The 21,844-nt window shown below is 41.6% G+C and overlaps 1 protein-coding gene across 2 annotated transcripts in view; it reads left to right on the top strand.

The window, feature by feature from the left end:
• The window catches only part of lpgat1 (lysophosphatidylglycerol acyltransferase 1), an 84,872-nt gene that overhangs the window by 60,240 nt on the left and 2,788 nt on the right, over nucleotides 1-21,844 (top strand). For both annotated transcript variants that reach the window (XM_033648741.2, XM_033648743.2), the window contains exon 7: nucleotides 20,783-20,889. In XM_033648741.2, the coding sequence (XP_033504632.1) occupies nucleotides 20,783-20,889 (107 nt within the window). The remainder of the gene's footprint in view (nucleotides 1-20,782; nucleotides 20,890-21,844) is intronic.

The following is a 21,844-nucleotide window of genomic DNA, read 5'->3' as shown; positions in this document are numbered from 1 at the left end:
CAAAACATGTTTTTGGCCATAACTCAAGAATTCTTACACTAATTATGATACAATTTCACACAAATGTCTAATCGGATAAATTGATGAAATGATGACATTTTCATCAACAAAAACTCAATTTCACTGTGACATCATAATGTTCTGCTAAAACACTTTTTTGGTCATTATTCACGGCCATATCTCAGGAACAGAAGTGAAGACATTTGTTCAGATACCGAATTGGTGACACTAATCTCGGGTGTCCACCTTGAAACTGTGCTGATTGTATAGATTCTCTGTGCTGCCGGGGGCAGGGGAAGATGTGTGTGAAGCATCCAAGTTTTAAAAAGCCATAGATGTAAACTGTAAGTACAATTTGACTGGTGCGCAGAGGCATACAACAGCACGGTGGTAATTCTAGTTTTTATCATCATTATGTCATCATGCATAAATAATATGCCCAAATAGGCTGAAAAGACACTGTTATTTGGACAAAGAGAGCAGAAACTAGAGGAGGAACAAAAACTACAAATAAACCATCCCGATGTTTTCTCCAAGCTGTAGAAACAAAGGAAGCCAACTTATAACCATTAGAATTAAATATCCGTTCTATTCTGTCATCACCAGTGCACCAAAACATTTCTGGGTGTTGAACAGACATTTTATTTCAATAGATATTCTTAACTTAAGGATTCATTTTCAACCTCTCCTAAGTTGCATAATTCAAAAGAAACTTTGAAACTTTGCCAACTTGAAGGGCCAGTGGAAGGATTTCCATTCTCACCTGTGCGTCTTAAGACCTTTGACTCCTTGACAAGTTTGACGTAAGGTTCAGTGCCATATTTGTTCTTGGTTTGAGTATATATTTGTAATTATGGTTTTAACTGTGTATCTTTTAACCATTACAAAAAGAACATGGCTTGTAATGTTTCAACTTGAAAAAACAAAACATAAAGGTTGTTTTAAAAAGTAAGCACAGTCACCATCCTGTGTTCTATAGCTGAGATTATCACTGCTCCTATGCAAACACATTTGCCCCTCCAAATTGTCCTGCTGTTGGTGCCTTTCAGGTTCCCCTCTGTTGCTAATCCACCCACTCGGGGATGTGATGAAGGTGGGCCAGGATTAGATTTTCTATAGGCTCTGTTCAAGATAAATATGGCCCTCTGTGCATGGTCATGACAGGGATGTATCTAGACTCAAGCAGCAGCCACCGGGTAGAGGTCCTCTCGACCCCTAATGTTGTGATTCGCCCCTGAACTTCATCACGTGTGTGTGTGTGTGTGTGTGTGTGTGTGTGTGTGTGTGTGTTCACCTCTGTATGCAGGGTAAGATAGGGCAAAGTAAAAGATGATTTATGAATCCCGGCTTGGTGGCTCCTCTCTGGAGGCGTCTCCGCCCACTTGGGCCAAAGCTAAGGACTCATTAAGTCTGTAATTAGTCGAGCAGAGGATGCACTAGTCCCACCCCACCTCTGCGACTCTCTAATCAGCCATTGACACAATCAGCTTCCCTCGCTTGGTCAGCAGCTCTGCAGGCCTGGGACGGACATGGAGGCACCCAACCAAGCTAAAGACACAGCTGTTCCCGTTACAAGTGTGCACACTCAGTTCCAGCCGTGTAGCTGACGCTGATCAGACAGAAGTTAGTCCCATGCTGGTACAGGTGCAGAGTCAACAAGGGGATTAATCTGCCTGCCGATCAAGGGAACACTGTGGGGGAGTGAGCAGTATGATGCACTTTGGTTATGCAGATAGGAGAGGCGTCTAGACAAGTGTGTCACCCAACATAACTAGAATTACGTAAAACGAATCTGTTACTTAGGAGAAGTTCATGATTCTTGTCCAATAGTTGTTGTGTTTATAGAGTAAAAATCAGGATTTATGTTGCCTCAGCAGACCCTGTGTTACATTCATTGTTTACCTTTTATCCGTTCATCTGATAAGATTCTCTTCTTTAATGCCACGAGGGGACACAAATAGGGATTTACTTTAGACAGGGTAGGTTCAGGGATTTTGAGGGGAAGTCAGTGAATTTTACAAATTGGTTAAAAAAAAAAATCTGATGAAGCAACGGTTTGGGGTCAAATAGAAATTTAAAGGGAGCTTTTAACTGTGTTGCACTTTCTTGGGAGGCACGAATCAAACTGAATGAACCGATCGTGAACAATACTTCAACATATTTAATATAAAAGTGATAAAAGTTATTATCAGGGATATTTTGGAAACCATGGATGCTGTTAAGCGCGTTGTGACTGCAGCCGGAGTCTAAAGGGACAGTTCACCCTAAAATCCAAAATACATTTTACCTCTTACCTGTGATGCTATAGACCCTTTTAGGGCTGACGTCACAATGATTTCAGTTTGTTAGCTGGAGGCAAAACACGACTAGCCACCGCAGGATTGTAGTCTACATTAAAATGTCGTCTTGTTGTGTTATTGGGAGCCACAATAGAAACAGTCATGGCTCAAAACTGAAATTTGAACACGTACCATCCGGAACTGCCCATAAACAAAAACAAATACTATGGTTAAATGTGATAAGACAAAAAGACTGGACAGAGGCGATCATCAAAAATGATCACATGTACAGTGCACACTTAATATCAGGTTACGGAAAAAGTATTTCCTGTTGCAGAGATGAATAACTTTATGTGTTAGAAAATGGCGAGGTATTAAGAGAAACATTGGATTTCTCTGTTTGCGCTAACTTTTTAGCATGTTAGCTAACATAAGCTTCGATAACAAAACAAACTGGAGGAAACTCCAGTTTGTTTTGGGGTTAGGGTAAGGGTTAGGGATAGGGTTGAAGATTGGCATAGTAATCAACCACAAAGCCAGCGGTACCACCTTCAGCCATCGTGTTTATATAGAAACTATTTTATTTCTTCTAAACTACACCCGCCAACTGTATCACCATGAAGGAAACGTGCATCTACACATAGACGAGATGCTTGTGCTCATGACAGTGCAAGATGTAAACATTAATGGTGTCCTCCTCGGCAGAGCTGTAACCTTAGCTAGCTCAGTGGAGCTAGGTGAGTTAGCAGTAGATGTATGCTTCCTTCTGCACAGTGATACAGTTGGTGGGTGTAGTTCAGTAGAAAGAAAATAGTTCCTACACGAAACTGCTCACAACGAGGGCTGTGGATAATCTTGAGTAACTGGGTCATGATTTCTGGAAAGAGACATTGCTGTAGGGTTTTTCTAATGTATTTTTTTTAGCATATTGAGCACCACAAGCTGAGTGCCATTTATTAACAGTATATTCAAGAGTAGGCAGACATCTCTATGGTCAATATCTCCAACACTCGGCAGCTCACACCAAAAAAATCTAGGCTGATAAATAGCACTACAGGTAAGAGGGAAAATATGTATTTCTGATTTTGGGCTGAACTGTCCCTTTAAGCAAACTGAGGGGAAAAAAACGGCAATAAATGATGTTTCTTCTACTGAAAATTTTGGGGATTCCCTGTCTTGGTGTTTCAGAGTGTCGTACCTCCAGATCGCCTCAGATTGTTGTAATGCCGTTATGATAGCCTCAGAAATTATGACATTATCAGGAAACATGCAGAGCAGAGACTCCTCAGACCTCACACACAGTGTAGGGGCTGTGACAACAAGCAGAGCGTCAGCTGTTAGCTTTTATCGGTGATTCAGCATGTTGAATCTGCAGCAGGCAGACTGGAGGCTATCTGTATGAGAGCTCCCTGCCTGGCTGCTCAACTTTGCCGAGCACTGATTTCACTTATTTAGTGAGGTGTCTCTGTATTTTTTTGCATCCGTCTCTTTCTTTTTTGGTCTACATGTAGAGGAAGATGTTTCACCAGATGCACAATAGCTGGTTGGCTATTTTTTGGCTTTTTTGGTTTATAGATACGACCTGTGACTTGGTTTCTTTCCTCGCAGGCACTGAATATAGATGCACATCAGCTGTGAGCTTAACTGTAGTCTTTGTGGTGTGTTCAAGTCCAGTGGTTTAACAGAGGACATGAAGCGTTTGATCATTCTTTGCAGTCCTGTTGGTGTGTCGGGGCCCTAAATCCGACTGCCCCAGCCTGACAGTTTCTTTGTGAACTGACCTTGATAATAGCCCGCCCTCCTCCCCCCGTGTTATCGTTTTTACGGGGCTGTATAGATTACTACCGTGCCTGAGCTTCCGCTTCAAAACAGGCAGCTGAGAATTGAGTAATATTCCAGATGAATCCACGTCGAGCACTTTTATTAATCCCTCCACCTCCCTCTCTCTCTCCCTCTCTCTCTCCGCTGCCTCCCATCCGCACCCCTCAGTCCTACCCTCCCTCACTGTGTCTCCTGCCCTCCCTCCGTATAATCTGAGTCTTCCAGATTGCAGCATCATAAGCCCTCTGTGAATGGCAGATGGGAGAGCTAGGTGGGTGTACAGAGGCCGAGCGAGGGCAGTAGTGGGTGTTAAATACGTTGAAATCCTTTTCTTTTAAATGCACCATCTCCTCTCTTTTTCCTTTTTTTTTTTTTTTTTTTTTTTTTTTGTTGCTGCTGTGTGCGTTTCTGAAAGCTGCTGTTTGGAAATATCTGAGAGGTGACGTGATTTATGGAGTCTGAGTCTGCCTGGTCATCACACGGGTGCTTTCGGGCTGCATACCTGGCTTTCTCTCAGAGACGAGGCACTCACACAGAATTGTCGAGCTTGCAGCCGTTACTGCTTTCTTTAGATATCTGAGGCAGATTTTTATTCTCTAAGAGCTTTGTAAAAAGGTCGCAAGTTAGTAGGTACCAGATGTAAATCAAACACTACATTTCCTCCTTTTTTCTTTTTTTACGTGAGTTGAATTCACCCAGGATCAAAATCTATTACACTAGTGTTTTACCTGTGAGCGTAATGAGTACCTTGGTGGTTACAGATGGTGTCTCTGGATAATTAATGAGTAGATGGAATATTTTTATTTATTTATTTTTTAAAGCTTAGGGTCGTCAGAGGACATCTCTCGCCATAGAAACATATTACAGGAGTCGTCCCCCAGCCATATTCACGTCATTTGAGGTATCTGCAGGTCTTATATCTTGAACTCTAAAGTGTAAATAGACATTCCTGTTGCAGACAGTAATGTTGGTGGTAGTCGGCTGTCGGGAGTCATTGTATACCTTGATATCAGGTAGGCTTGGGCGATTGGACGAATATATCGCCAATCGCCCATCGGCTGAGTCCATCACGGTTAGTTTCATTTTTGGCGATTTTTTTTGGGTGATTTTTGTCATTTTATTTTGCTAAATTAATGGTCTGTCTCCACAGAATTAAACTCGGTACATACAGTCCATAATTACTATGTAGAGCACAATTCAAAGTGTGTGCGTATTGGAACTGGCAGCTTCACACTGATTTCCAACGAGTCCTTCACAAAACACGTCAGTGATGGTGGAGCTGAAAGTTACGGCTGGGCTCCACCGGGCACGTCAGCGGTGCGACACATCTGCAACGCGAGTCCTGTAGCAGCTTGTCCCCCTGTTAATCAATTACGGCTGCTGCACCGGCAACGGGAGCGGCGTGACAACCCCCGTCTGCCGCGCGACAACTCTCTATTTTAGGCGGCTCTTCTATTTTTGTCACGCTACGCTCCCCTACAGGACCCTCCAGCAGATAAAAACTACATGAAATAGTGTGCTAAACGAGCACAATGTGTTTTTAAATGAATAAACCATTATCAGAGGTGATATGTGATGATTTTTTTTCATGCATTTACCCATGTTTATCCGTGACATTGTGTAAATGTCCGTGGCGGACATTTGAAAGTGAGTAGATGACAAACAGTACAGTAAACTTGTAGATAACTCAAATATATGTAATAACTTAGTTGGAAAATGCTTTAACTATCATGGCTCAGCAAACGGTAAACAAGACGCTTGATGTGACGCTTACATTTGCAGCGGGTGGAACCCGGCCGTAACGTTAATTCATAAACCATATTTGAGAACTACATCAAAAAAGATGTGCAGTTGTGCACCCTGATCGTTATAGTAGGACAGGTATGTTATCCCTATCTCCCACCTGTTTGCTGATTTAGAGGCTGTGAGCGAATGCGTCCTTCTGCAGCCGTCAGACTCTTTTTAAAATGGTTTCGGCCAGTCGTCTTCGGCCCGTCTATACAGCTTATTACTCAGCAAAGATCTCAAGGTGATTTTTTTTTTAATGAATAAGAGTATAGCCTATAGGCTGTATGTTTCAGTAAAATTTCAATTCAATAACTTTGACATTAAAGACCACAGTCAGAGGATAAGGCGCAGGTAAATTTATTCAAACAGAATAAACAGTTGGTCGGTCCACAAAAGTTACACAGTAAGAGTAGCCTATGATAACAAATAAGTAAATATAAACAAAGGACATTGGAAAATAAAGTGCAAAAATCACACAATCACATAAAATAATGATGTCCACTCCCTTTGCACTGTCTTTATAATAATGCTGTTATGGACGTGGCAAAAAAAATTTAAGCTGTTATAGCTGTTCTAAAAGCCTCTCGTAGGCTTATTGCTTGAATGAATAAATACAAATAATAATAAATATAGGCTAAACGAAGAACAATGGAAAGATAAAGTGCAAAAATCACATAAAATAATAAAGTTCCTTTGCGCTGTCTTTAACTCAAAAACACAGTGTTTTACATGTTTTTGGAGAGAAAAACGAGCATGTTAACCTTATCTGGCTTCAGCAAAGTGCGCATATGGTTAACAATGTTACCAGCCGTGCTAAACACCCTCTCTGATGGCATGCTTGTTGCTGGTATGCACAGATATTTCTGTGCCATGTTGGACATGAGTGGGCTCACAAAGCACGCTGCATTTTTTTGCTGCATTCATGTGTTGTCGGGAGATCCGAGTTGCCGAGTTGTTTTTCTGACATGAGGTGGCGTTCATGTGAATTATCCCATTCTGAAAGTCATTTTTCGATTCTTTCTGACATCACATGAATGCAACATCCCCCCTCTTTTTTTTCCTCCGCCACACACACAACTGCCAAATATATCGGCAACCACTGGTTGATGGGCTAACGGTGGCCGGTTGGAAATTTTTAACATATCGCCCAACCCTAATATCAGGGTGTTTAGCTTAAAAAATTGGTGCTGGTCCATGCATCAAGTTCAAGAAAGTCCAGCTAAATGTAACCTGTGTTTCGGGGTGCCCAGTAGCTCAGTAGGTAGAGCAGGCACCCCATGTACAAAGGCAGCGTCCTTGCCATGGCCCTATACAGCATGTCGCCCCCTCTCTCTCTCCTCTTTTCACTCTTCAAACTGTCCTGTTATCAAAGGCAAAAAAGCCCCAGAAAATAATCTTAAAAATGTTACCTCTGTTTATTGAGCAGGCAGGCTACATGAAGTATGACATCATCAAGGCGTGTAGATCTATATTTCTTACTGAAAAGTAGGCTTTTGCTTATACATTATTTTCCAAATAAAATGTGTCCAGTCAGCTACTTCAAGATTAAGTAAGTTAATGTTAAGCTAACCCATGTTAGGGCAACAAGTAAACACAAAGAATGTCCTTTAGTTTGACACCGTGTCCTAACTGAATGTGACTCAAGTATCGGCCACATAATCGGTTTGGTGAATGACCATTGCGTAACAACCTACTTGTTGTTGGCTGTATTGTATGTCATTTCCAGTAAATAATGTGTGGGAATGTAGGTAGATGGCAAGTGCTCACCTGTCTTTTAAATGGTTACATCTCGGTACGTGGTGTATTTACATGATGTATCAGAAGTGCATTTTAAACAGATTCGGTGTGGAAAGAGATCATGTTGGATGCTCACTTTCTCTTAGGACATGGTGTAAGGCCTACATATTCTCAGAGGGGATTGTTTTGACAGGACAATATCACTGCAGATATTTAAATATGCCAGATTTCTACAGATTTTTCTGGTTTAAAAAAACAAAAAACAAAAACAAATTCCAGCTAAGGTAAGCCCTAGAAATTAGGATTGTTTGGATAGTGGATTATGCTGCTGAAGCGACCAGTCTCGACTGCTAGCTGTTGCCAGGAAGCTCATTGTCTCACAATCTGCAAGAGCCCATTTTAGCAAAAACCCAAACATAAGTTTCCGTTGCCTAATCCATTTTGCCAAAGTCCTGCATCAGGTCAGGTACCCAGCAGGGGCCCCAGAAAAAACAAAACGTTATTTGTGGGTGGTATTTTGTCTTACTTAAATTTTTTGGTTCGGTCCTGGGTCAAACAAAAACATGCGGGTTGGACAGCAGTTTTTAGGTATTAAATATATTAAAATGAAATGAAAATAATAATTTAATTTAAACGTTTTAATCCTCTGACTGCTGAGGTTGTGTATCGGCTCTGTCTGAGATTTGCTGCTCAATATTATGAGTTTAAAATTAAAATATTCATTTGAATGAATTGTTTTGAAATATATTAAGTTTCACATGTTATGAATTGTGCCAAAATGATCACTTAAATGTGTTGCCTAAGTGAATTATTTGAATAGTGTGTGGTTATTTTAGGATTTGCTTTGCGTTGGTTGGATCTTGTGTTGGCAGGTTGGTTCAAGTTACAGAACTAATTGGTCATATGTGCGTTTTGTGTGGTGGATGTGGTATTATACGTTACAGTGTCGGTTTAGGAGCTGGTGTTGAAATCATAAACTGTTCAGGACTGTTTTCTGCGACTTCTTTGGGTCGAGATTGTGTCAATTTAATTAATTATATTGCCATGAATTATTATTATGTACTCCAGGAGAGTACAGAAAGAAGTCTGATAGAATAATAAATAAATGAATAGATTTTTAATGCTGTATTTGCAGATTTTAGTCACTGTTTTTTCCCCCCAAATAAAACTGTAAGGGCATGATTCCAGAACAAAATGAATTGTGAGGAAGAATATTTACTTCACCAAACAGTACAACTCTCAAATAAGTTTATCATATGTGCTACATGAAAAAATATGTACAAAGTAATTACAGATGTCAGATAAATGTAGTGGAGTAAAAGTACAGTAAAGCATTAAATGCAAATACCTAATCAAAGTGGAGGGGTAAGGAGTATTTCTAGATGTGTTTTTGAACAATGTGTTCTTTCAGCTTGTCTTTGGGAGGATCGCCCTGCTTCTTTACACTGAAACTGACCTCAGATATGCTCCCTCATAAACACCAGTGTGCACTGTGTGACTATAAAGTCAGCTTCGGTCACGTTGTCTATATCTACCTGTGACAGTTGTTTAACGGCCCCTTTCGCGTGACCTCTGCACTGATAAGAGGTCGATGCTCCTGTGTTAGGCTGTTATTAACCTCCAACGCCGCACCTTCCACACCCTCTGTCTCTCTGCAGTGTCCTCTATTGACAGAAGAGACGCTCTGTCAGGGGCATATGGTCACAGTGACAAGGTGAAAGTGTGCTCCTGCCACGTCGACACAGATCGAAGTGGGGGATAAGGAAAACAAAAACATGGTGATGTCTGCTGGTCACTTGAGTTTAAATCCAAAGAGATTCATTTCACTGTCTCTCAGTGTGCGTATTTATCCTCTCTGGTGTCACAAAGAGCTCATGCAGAAATAACTGATTATGAGCATTATTGTTAGAGACTGCAACTCGACCTTGAATGTTATAAATGGCGATGAACAGGACGATTAAGAGGCCTTTTGCGCCATTATATTACAGGAGGTCACTGTGTTTTTCTCACTTTTTGTTGGGAATTGCTGAAGTGCAGGGAACAGGACTCCCATGCTCACATTGTGATGTGCACCTTACAGTGGTTTCACATTAATTTCAACGCTTGCAGTGATAAGCTTCACAAAACCGTACAAATGCTCATTTTTTTCCTAGACCTGGGTGCAAAAAGGATCAAGTCAGGGTTTCCACAGGTCGTTGAGATCCTTGAAAGCTTTTGGAAATTAACGTACATAGACATGGATCATCGAAAAGTGTTTGAATTAATATATTACAATTTGAAGTTCTCTTGATATTTTTAACCTAACTTTAGTGACCAGGTGACATTCCACAGTCCACATGTGTGTGTCCTGCAGCTGCGTCATTGTTTCATGCACCACCTGCCACCACTGACACAGCACTTTTGAGAAGTGTTCACACATTCAAGCACGCAGGTTTTGTCTGACTGAGGAAGCTTCGATACTACTTGATACTCTGGGTCGATACCTTGAAGGTATCCAGCACCAATACCCCATTTTAAGAAATAAAGAACTCAATTAATCTATTATTTATCAAGTATTTAATGAATTCCAGACTAATTTGTTTGATTAATTTCTTTAAGAAAAAAAAAGTCAAAAATTGAAAAACTGATGTAAGATATCTTAAATTAAGTCCGTTTTTGAATGTACAAGAGTCCGTCTGCCACAGAAATAGTGTGCCTTCAAGTTTTAGCCAAGGCCTGGTGCTTTAATTGTAGTATTCTGAATAAGTTTTTATGTGAAAGTCTTTTGTATCAACTTGTTGGCAGTTTTTTTAACTTTTTTCCCTCCGGCCAAGCCCTTTTTTTTTTTTTACTTCTGTCAGTGAAGATTTTGTTGTGCCCAAACTATTTCCTGGAACATAGACCTCCTCAAGCCAGAGAGGAAGCAGATTAAAGACTAAATGGAGCAATTAACAAGTGGACGTCTACCGTCCCTCAGCTTTTCTCTGATTGCAGATAAAGGTTTGACATTCTGCAAGAAAAAGCCCTGGAGAGTGGTGAACCTAGGGACCTCGAAAGTAAAATTATACAAGGAGATCGGCATCAGTATTGATCCATTGATCCAACCTTGCGTTTGCTTCAATCATATTTCTCTTATTCTTTGTTTAGTCGTTGCTTTAGCTGGTAAAACTGACCCCCACTCCAAAGGAGGATTGAGAGAAAGAACTCAAAGGCAGCAGTTTGGGATTTGGAGCCTCATTGCACATAAATGAGGACTCTTATCTTAACTAGGAAGAGACAGGGAGCAGGACAGGAGACTTTTTTCCTCACTCCCCGAGCCACACTGGTCGCTAATCTCAATATTCACCTTTTGCAACATTGTGCCCGAGAGCAGGCCTCCCAGGGCACCTCTTTGTTTCTCAAGATTTCACAGCCAGAGAGATTTAGGGCCGTACACAGTCCCCAAACAATGACTGGCTACCCTCCAAAGAGGCTTGTGGAGTGGACAGACTTTTCCAGCAAGAGTCCCAAATTAAATTAGCTTCCCAGTCCAGTTAGAGGGGGAAACAATATCTCAAGAATAAGAGCTTTACAGGACCTAAATGGTACAAACAAGGCAGTGAAGATGGAGGATCAAAAGCTTCTGATTTGCACTGTTCATGACCTGAATTTGTCTTTTTGTCTTATGAATAAAGCTTTAAGCAAACTCTATATATTTTCCAAAAAATTACCTAAAACACAAGTATGTACATCATCTGTTGAATGTAGCACAGGTACACACTGATGTCAACGCTTATCGACAGGAGAAGCTGCAGCTCTCTGGTCTGTCTGTGCGCCACGGTGTTGGGTTAACAAGCAAGCTGCTGCCAAGTGGGTTAGGGTGGAAATGAGAGCGCTGCTGTGGCCCCATGCCAACACACCACCACCAGTTCCTCACCACCACCATCACCATCACTACTGTACACTGTTACATGTGCCACTGCATGTCCTGGCACAACAAATGCAACCATACTCACAACATAAAGTTTCATTTTTCACACTACTGTGAACAAAATCACAACGTCTGTTTGTTGTATCCATGCACCCATTGATCAAAGTCTCTGTGATTTCTATGAACCAAAGCGGGACCGCCGATGCTGGCCGCAGACTGAACTTTTGTGCGACCTGTTACCCGTCAGCCGCCAATAGAGTCCTGGCATGGTGCACCACTGCTCCAGGGTATTCACACTTGCTGAAAGAAACTACTCACTGACATTTTAATGCCATAAAAAGTATTGAAAGTACAGTTTAATAGCTATTAATTCACCCAATTAAGGCAGCTTAATCTCTAATTGATGCAACTATCAAATTAAATGATAGTATTCAAACAGTTCACGTTCATAGATGTGTACAGATGGGAAAGTCCATCAATGACCAGACCAGACAAATGCCACAAAATGTGTAGTTTAGCAAAGCTCTAAAGGGAGGTCACAGTTAATCTTTGACCTGTGGACATTTTTAGTGTTGTTTCACTTACTTTGCAAGTGTAATATTGTATATCTTTTTTGATGGATATATTTGCTTTGTGTGAAATGTGTGCTTCTTAAAATTGTCTTGTATTAGCTAAATGGGCTTTCAGAACTTTCAAAATCTGTATCATCAGTGCACCTACATTATATATATAATTCAAAACTGCAAAGAAAGCAGCACTATAGAATGGCAAAAATGCAACATTGACTTTATACCATGAGCTGACATTTAAGCAACACTGTGCCTTCCTCAGAGCTTCAAGGGCCCTGGCACAAGCCAAGGTCAGCAGCCAGTCGGTGTCTGTCGTCCCAGTATTTGTGGGGTGTCCCGCACTATTGGCATTTGGTCGGCCCCTGATGGCTGTTTTCCAGCCATTTCAGCATGTTGATGATGGAGTCCGTCTGTGAATGAAATCACTCTGATTGGCATTTTAGTTCAGTGGACGAGAAAACAAATGACTGAAGTCAGAGGGCATCTGATCTAAAAACTTGTCATATTAGGTTAAGATTTTCTTTCTTTTTTTCTTTTTTTTTTTTTTGTTGTTGCAAAAATGGTTCATAATTGTGTTTTTGTTTGTTAGCACATGATAAATATGCTCTGTTCTTTCAATATCGGCTTGTGTTGTTTATGTGCTAACTGGCTAACTAGCCTGAATCAGTCCTGTCGGTCTTCCGGGTTCCCTTTTAGAATGACAAACACAGGTTACCACTGCCTGCTGATATGGAGAGTTACTTCCTCTCACACAGTCGCATTATCTACATGCTAGTTGGCCGTTGGCTGGGCTCTTTGCGTTATGTTCAAGTCTGTGGATATTCTCATTTATCCAGGTCAATTCCATTCTGGCAACAATTAAATCGTAGGCAACTGGACTTTGATTTTGTCTAGAAGACGTTTCGCCTCTTATCCAAGCGGCTTCATCAGTTCTCAACGCATCAGTCTGACTAGTCCTCACTAGTCTGACAAACAGTGGAGTAAGACTCAGGTTTTTAACCTCTGTGGAGGTGTACACCCACCACCCTCATAAGACAATACTTCGTTATGTTCAAGTGCAACTTTTAAGCCATGACATTAACCGACACAACAGTTGGCCTAAGTTGCCACTAGTTGTAATGTTGGTTTGGTGTGTCGGGGCCTTAAAGGAATTGTGATGACCTCATATGTAGCATTACTTTGGCCAACAGATCTGTATAACATGAATAGTCCATTAATTAAAAACAAAACAGTTCAGTGAGGAACACTTGAGTCAAAGAAAATTTTATTTCCATTTGCAGTATTATATTTGGTGGTATGGCTCTGTTCTGGGGCCTCTCTGCCTTTCATAGGCCTCCTCAGAAACCCTCTTCCATGCGCCTAAGTGGAAAGCCTGAAGGCAGAGAGAGCAAACCTCCCTGCCCGTCCACGTGTAAACAAGGAAAGCCTGAGGCAGAGAAAGCAAACCTCCCTGCCCTTCCACATGCAAACAAAGAAAGCCTGAGGCAGAGAGAGCAAACCTCCCTGCCCTTCCACATGCAAACAAAGAAAGCCTGAGGCAGAGAGAGCAAACCTCCCTGCCCTTCCACATGCAAACAAAGAAAGCCTGAGGCAGAGAAAGCAAACCTCCCTGCCCTTCCATGCGCCTACATGGAAAGCCTAAAGCAGGTTGCATAGAAAGGAATCGTGATCCATCAGCTGACTCCTGATTGGGCCGTTGGAGACCAGCTGATGTAGCTGGGATGTGAGCTGAGCTCAACATCGTGTCCTGCCTGCTATGCTCAATTTTATACAAAATTGCAATGGCTTTGCAATGGTAAACAAATAGTATTTTCTAGGGTTAATTTCTCCCTCTATTTAAAGCATACTGTGGTATATTGTTCAACTTAAATATGAAGAGCTTAATATTAGCAGCTGTGCAGATCAGTGCAACAGTTACAGAAATGAAAAGCATAATAATTTGTAACTATAATCCATTCGTCTTTTTGGTCGTTGCTCAAGAAATTGTTTCTATTTAGTTGTAGCCCAAATCTGAAATTATTCATAGAACTGGAGCAAGACTGTGTGATTGGTACCTGCCAAATTTTAGAGTCAGTTGATTTCTGGAGAGCAAATGAACCCTGTGAAGTTCAACATGCTGTTTGATTTTGGCTCTAAGTGGCTACAGACATTTGTTCTCCAAACAAACCTGGCTGATAAACTAATGAGCTGGTACATAAGTTTGTTTGTTCAGCAGCGCCTCCTTTAACCTCAGCTGTCCTCATCAGTAAAAGATCCTGATTCTGCATGAATATTTCAGTTGCAGGAAAACGCTGTGGCCACCACCTGCTACCCAAGCCCCTAAACACTCAAACCCTCCTATAAGTGGCGAAGCCGGCTCCTATTTTCCTCTGGCAGGATTACAGAGCTATCGGTTTACATTTAAGAATAGAGTAGAGGGCCTTTGGCAGCCATACTGGAGCAGGTGTGAAACACTCTATGAGCTTGCATGTGTTATGTTTAATCACTCATTTATTTATTTGAATTTAATGATAACAACGCCACTGTCACCAATCATTGCTGGGGGAAAAAGTGCATCAAAAATCGTAATGGGAACAACATGTGCACCTAAAACCAAAAATGCCCACCTATCACCACAACTACAAAGCAGTTACAAGAGAACTATTTCTTAGTGTGTTAGTGGTGACTTGTTTGATTTATAGTTTGCCTTTATTCCTACTTTATTTTGCAAATACTATTGTATCAGTTCTACTATTAAGATGTATGGATTAGGATTGGGTTTGAACTCAGTACTTTCAAGGGTACCGACTGAATTACGTCAGCGCTATCGAGTATCAATTCATGTTACTTTCAGTGGTGCTAAATTTCAGTACCTGAGAGTGCATCTTGGTGAGAACAATGCTTTTTAGGCTGCTACGTCATGCTTGTTCACAGATTAAGTTACAGAGTACGGACACACTGAAAAAAGTACCGTTGGGTATCAGTGCCAAAGTCCAGGCACCAGTACCATTAGTAGTTCAAATGTGACAGGTAGCTAACCCTATTGATCAGCTACACTCAGACAAATCAGATTTTTATGACAGACTGTCCGCACTGTTATTTGTAGGTGATCAAATCCAATTTGTAAGTCCAGATGTGACCTATCTATCTGCATGGGTCGCTATGGTAACAACGTGGGTGTCAGTAACTACATAGCTATGCTTTCCAACCCAGAAGCATGAGAGGTATAAGTTCATTTCACCCTCTAGAGGTGCCTTCGGGGTCTGTCCATGGACTGTTCTTCTCCATGTTGTCCTCCATAGCAGTCTGCTAGCGGCAGTATGGATTCTGCTCAGCACTCCCATCACTTTGGATTTATGTTGCTGTTGTGTGTCACATTGCAAGTGAGACAAAAGAAGATCCAAAATCCGATCTGAACGATCAGAGTGGTTGGACTGAGATGCAACTGTAGAAATCCAATTGGAATCGCATTTCAAACCACTGTCAAATATAGTTTTGGTGAGTTCAGTAGCTTAAAGCCACAGTGTGTAGGAATTTCTCCCATCTAACGTTGAAATCATATATTGCATTCAAACAGATGGCGCACTCTAGCGCCTCACTGTTTCAAACACGTATTGCAACAACTGTTGAAACCATGTCATCCGATACTACAGGGAGTATTCATTCAGGCTCCTACACAGACACACGCGACGCGAGTTGACAAACCCCCTCCGCACCATGCTGGCTGTGTTTACAATGTAGGACTGTTGGGGCGGATGTAAATTGAAACAAACCAATCACGTCTTGTCCTTTGACAACTGACAAGTGGCTCAGCCTCACACACCTCATCCCTCTCCTCGCATTACTGCGCCGCTAACAGCTGTTAGTGGCCAGCGGCACTACTGCCGCATAACAAAATCCCACTCTTTGAGCATAATGCAGGATCATGTATTATGCAGCATCACGGGAGACGGAATCCTCGTCGCCAAGGAAGTGCAAAAGGGAATCAAAAAGGCAGCATGACCGGCAAATTAAAAAAACAAGGGTCAGCATTGGGGTTGCCTTTCCCAGGTGGAGAGAGCTGCTGAAGGAGAAAGGTAATACAATCACAGGCCAGCGCTAACAGCGGCTAACAGCAGCTAACAGCGGCTAACAGCTAACAGCGGCTAACAGCCAACAGCGGCGCTGGCCTATGATTGCATTACCATTCTCCCTCAGCAGCTTTCTCTACCTGGGAAAGGCTACCCCGATGTGGGCCTTAGTTTTTTTAATTCGCCGGTCACGCTGCCTTTTCTATTCCCTTTTGCGCTTTCTTGGCGACAAGGATTCCGTCTCCGCAGTGCTGGCCTGGCTCTCGAAAACGCCGAAGGCGGTGCTGTATGTCCCTTGCTGGTGGGTGTATTCTCAAGATGGCGAAACGTAATGGAACCCCACAGATGACTTACCCGCACAATGTACAACCAAATCCGAAATTTTCCTTTTACGAGAACAAGTCAGATTATTGGTGGAGGTAATAGTACACCAGTGATGACATATTTATGAATGCAGACATCAATTTTTGCCAATAAACAACTGAAAATGTTACACAATGTCCCTTTAACAGGTAGAGTGGGCATCCCCTGTGCAAAGGCCATGTCCTTGCCACAGCGGCTGCAGGTTCAATTCCAGCCCGTGGTTCTTCGCTGCATGTTATCCCCTCTCTATCTCCCCCTTCAAGCTTGAACTGTCTTATCAAATAACAAATAACAAAGGCCAAAAAAATATCTTAAAATAATGTGGTTTGGATTCGATTTGCAAAAATCCCATTTTACGTGATCTTTTGCTGCCAGGGCAGGGCAATGTGGAGAAATTCACTTATGACTATATTTTTGAGCAAATACCTTGATATTGCATTGCAAAAATATTGTTAGGTTGACTATTGGTGCTGTCACAAAATATTTATGCAGTAAAAGTTGTGCTAAATCATCATTAGTAATGTGGATATAATGACTTAAGTGGGTAAAGGCCAATAATAGAACAGCTAGAACAGTCTGTTAAGTTCAGAAAATGACATCACTGTAATGCAACCTTGACAACCAGGAAAAGACAACACTTAGAATATTATTAAATCTAAAATATAGTCTCATATCACAGTATCTGTATCAGATCAATACATTGCCCAGCTCTAGTCCAGATTTTCCAAAACCAGACTGGATACAATCTTGATAATGCCAAAAAAATGTTTTGGGCTGACAGTCTCTAAAAAGGCTTTTCTCAGCCTCTTTCTGAGCTTCTTTTCTCCATCCTCGTGCTTTGAAGATGCATTACTGGTAGTGTTTGGTTGGTTTCTATGGCACATCAGTAACGTGAAAGACACCTGATATAGGAGAAGCATCATGAAACGTCTTGCTTTCACCTCTGATCACCCTATCAGGTGGCCGCAGCGGCTCAGCTCCAGTTTTGGGAAGCCAGATCCGCTCAGAGGGGACAACGGTGTTGTTGTTAGTCAAAAACCTATTTTATCTTCAAAACTTCAGCTTTACTGGAACCATAAACAGATGAAAGTGGTGGATTTTAGTCGGTTTTATCTTGAATTTAACAGGAGTTTCATGCCACTGGGGACATAAAAGTTGCTCTACTTAAGCAGGACCTTGTTCAGACTTGCCACAGAGCAACACCCACACAGTGAACTGCAGGATAATGAGGATAAGGGCCTGCAGATATGCACTTGGAATATAAGAAGCAGGCGGAAGTCTGTGTTGAATCGTCAGCTCTGCCCTTCTGATCTGTGGAACAAGCAGGCCAAGCCTTTTCCTTGATTGGGTCATACCGACTGCTTCAGTTCAAAGACCAGGTTTTTACTGCGCCGGCGTTCCTCTCTGACAGGAGCTTTTTACACCAATAATATTCAGAATATGGGAGAATGAAATGGCTAAGTGTAAACCCTTAAAACAATTTTACCTCCTTAAATTATGTTTGATTGATGGAAACGTCATGTAGACACTGCTCCTGATTATTTTGTGTGTTTGTTACATTTATTATTTTATTTAGGGGATCATTTAAATAGTAATGTGGAAATTACAGCTGGAAAATGGACATTATTATTACTCAGAGGCCATGTTGTCTTTAAATGCCTTATTTCACATGACAATCTGTCCAAAATTCAAATACAGAATAAAAGAAAACAAAGAAAGTAAGTATATCCTCACATTTGAGAAGCTGACATCCAAAATTGTTTGTTTTGTTTTTTTGCATAAAAACTGTCTAAATAAATCCTTTCAGTTTGATTTTAGAGCTCTAATAATCAGAATAAAATCTTTCGAAACCAACACTGCTGATTATTTTTCATCTTTCGTAATATTTATTTTTGAATTAAGGGGATGGTTGCTCACATAGCCATGTGTTCGTACCTGCAGCAGTGTGTCGAAACATGTCTGTGTTGTTCAACTGTTCGTGAAACCACAACCCATCCTGACAGGAGTGCCGCTGCCTCTTTGCTTGGATTGCTTTTTAATATGTATTGATCCCTTTTAGTAATCGATACTGTATCCCTTATTACTTCCCTCTTACAGGAGCTCTCCTCATAGGCACAGATGTACTTTCACGGTGGACATTATCCAGTCGGGAATATTGAGCAAATGTTGAGTGCAGAGGAAATGCTCTGTCTGAGGGAGGAGACTGTAACCTCTATTTGAAGGTGACCAGGAGCTGGTCTGTGTGGGAGTGCAGCCTACTAGGGACCCCTTCTGGCTAGAGACTAGACTTCAGCAGCGCTTTTAGAAGTGACCCTTCATTGTTCTCACAATGTCAACCAGTCATTGTGTTTGCTTTAAACAGTGTGTGACGTGTGTGATTGCAAGAAGCTGTAGTTTTGTCCAGCTGGAGATGGTTGATATGATATGAGAAATAATCAGGTAGATGTTGGTCAGGCTGAAGAATAGAGATGAAACAGCTAGACAGGAAAGTCATTTAAGTAAATCTTTTTGGTTTCTGCTTCTTAAATGTCAGGATTTGCTTGTTTCTTTCATCTTTTATTATAATAAAGTGAATATTTTTAGGTTTTTAGACTGTTGGTTAGACAATTTATAACTTTGAGAATGCACAAACAGTGAGGTGCAGGCGAAACTTGGAACTTGAAGAGATCAGATTAAAACACCTCTTCTCCAGTACACCAGATGAGTTCTGTTATCTTGTCTTCATCAGCATAATGTCTGAGGCTGTTTCTGGTGTCCTTACAGGTCATTAATCAGTCATGTGACTGTAAAATCACCATGGACACCAAGTAAACAAAACAACATTATCCTTCTTCTTGTCTTCAGAATTACTCCTAATGGATACAACAGATGTATTAAATATAAATGCTAACAGATGTCATCTTAACCCATTACTGGGTAAAAATGTTGAATGTCATTTTTTCATTATCCGACACATTGTGTGCTTTTAAGAAGTCGTCACAGGCTCTGGAAACTTACTTTTAAAAGTGGTTTCCAGGCTGGCAGCTAGTTTTCAGTCATATTAGATGATATAACCAGCTATATTTTATGAAATTGAACATATAGTTGCCATATTTTGAGCAATTTAGGTTGCTTTCACACCTAGAGTTGTCTTGCTTTGGTCCGAATCAGGGACTAATTTTGTCACAAAGTTGCATAATTGCCTAGAGTTGGTTTGTGTTCTCACGACAGCATTTACAAGTGGACCTTGCGCGAGAAAGCTGCTCTTGATTGGTCAGAATTTCTATGTGGGAAAAATCCAGGAAGTAAACAAAACGTTGAAGAAGAGTACACTTGCAAGATAAATGTGACACTTTCTAATGTCACAATGGAGGGACAACTACGCAGGTTGATTTTAGCGCTGCTCATCGTGGACTATATTGCTGTCATTGTTCATTTTAGTCAAACCATACAGTTTGAAAACGAGGCGCAGCTCCAACTAGAAAACAATGTTTTGATGCATTGGATGTGCTGAATGTGCATATTAAGGCAGTACAGGAGGAGGTGCACATTAATAATCCTCCAGGACTGTAACATGCTCATGTTTAACCCAAACAATGTGTCATGTGACTGCAGTTGGTTCAGATCCAGGTCGGAACACATTCTCACCACAAACGAACCGCACCAGAGTTCCTTTGTAACCAGACTGAGACCACCTCTTCAAGAGGGTCTCAGTCTGGTTGTTTTGGTGCACACCTGAGTGTGACTACTGTGTTGACTCCTGCCCACACGAACTTGAGTTTGATTGAACCGAACCAAACAGGGCAGGTGTGAAAGCAGCTTTAGTCTTCCTGTTTGCTGTCCCTACTTTTAAATATGCCTGGCTGTACCGCAACACAGATTGAAGATATTTCTAAGGTTGCCAGAAGTTCATAGCGCTGTATCTCTATGCCTTAGTGGCAAAACTGATTTTAACTTTTTCCCCTTAGATTTTTCCTCCCACACACTTCTAACCAAACCATTTTGTGGAGCTCCATGACTTGTCTGTCTCCTGTCAGCCTCCCCTCAGCACTTCTGTCTCACTCTGATGAGCCCGCCGGCTAATGAATCCCTGAAACAAGCTGAAGCTACAGCAAACACACAGACCGCCGTAATAGATTCCAGGTTGAAATAGACCACTCTGCTCAGGGACCACGGCTGACACCCCGGGTTTGGACTGCAGCTTCCACGACAGATCAATGCAGGCAGTTTCTGCTGAGTGAGACCTCAGTAATCCTTTTTTGTGTTTCATCTCTCTCCCTGTCTGCCTGTCTCTCCCGTTTCCATCAGGATGTATCCAATAAAAGAGGTTCCTGTGGAGGCAGAGGCACTGACTGACTGGCTGTATCAGAGGTTCGTGGAGAAGGAAGAGTTGCTGACCCACTTCTATGACACAGGTCTGTCTCACCATGTCACTTTGTTAAAGTTGAACTGAATTCTCCTCAATTCTGTGTAAAGAAACATAAACTATAATGATCCTTCAGCTATGGGACATATATCTTCTATTTAGCTAAAAAAGCTAAAAAATGCATTCAATAGAAAAAAAAATTTAACCCTCTGAGTGGGCATTTCATGTGGTAAAGGTTGACTGACATTTTAGGGTCGTTGTTGCTAGGAGACACACTGTCATACAGTATATCCAAAGAGTAGCGTAGGTAATGAACCACTGGGAGATTTTACGTTACAGTATTTGGTTCAATCCACTGTGCTGTTAATAGTAAATGGTAAATGGATCGCACTTGTAAAGCACCTTTCTAGTCTTCCGACCACTCAAAGCACATTCACCCATTCACACACACATTAATACACTGGTGGCCGAGGCTACCACACCTGGTGCCGCCTCCTACTCAGTAACCATTCACAAGCTCTTGCGTTAGTTAGCTTAGCTTGCTAACGTAAGCACCACTATACCTTACTTTTTGTTCATGTAATTTAAACAGCTGCTGAATCACTCAGAAGCATTTTCCTCGCACTGTCTGTGCTGGAACACCTGTATTCAGCTTCTGTCTGAGATGCTCTGTTTTAAGCTCCTTTTACACTGCCAGATTTTCCACGAATGTTGGGCCATTTTGCCGGCAAGCTGCGAGCATTTATACATACAGAGCCGGATTGGCAAGTTGATCAGAGGCGCCCAATTTTACGCCTCGTAGGGTAGACATATTGGTGGAACACTTTTAGTTTAAACAGACCGAGGCGGCCTTCTGCAACGGGAGGGGCTGTTGAAGAGTTGTGGGAGGAGCTGTTGATGACGCCACACGTGCGCCCCACTGGCAGTGGATAAACAGGAAAAAGCTGATAGCAGGAATTACCGAGCAGCTAGTAGCAAGAGGGAAACGCAAACCTGACAGACAC

The sequence above is a fragment of the Epinephelus lanceolatus genome, chromosome 13 (assembly GCF_041903045.1).
Source record: "Epinephelus lanceolatus isolate andai-2023 chromosome 13, ASM4190304v1, whole genome shotgun sequence".
NCBI lineage: Eukaryota > Metazoa > Chordata > Actinopteri > Perciformes > Serranidae > Epinephelus > Epinephelus lanceolatus.
This window is presented reverse-complemented; position numbering and strand designations above follow the sequence as displayed.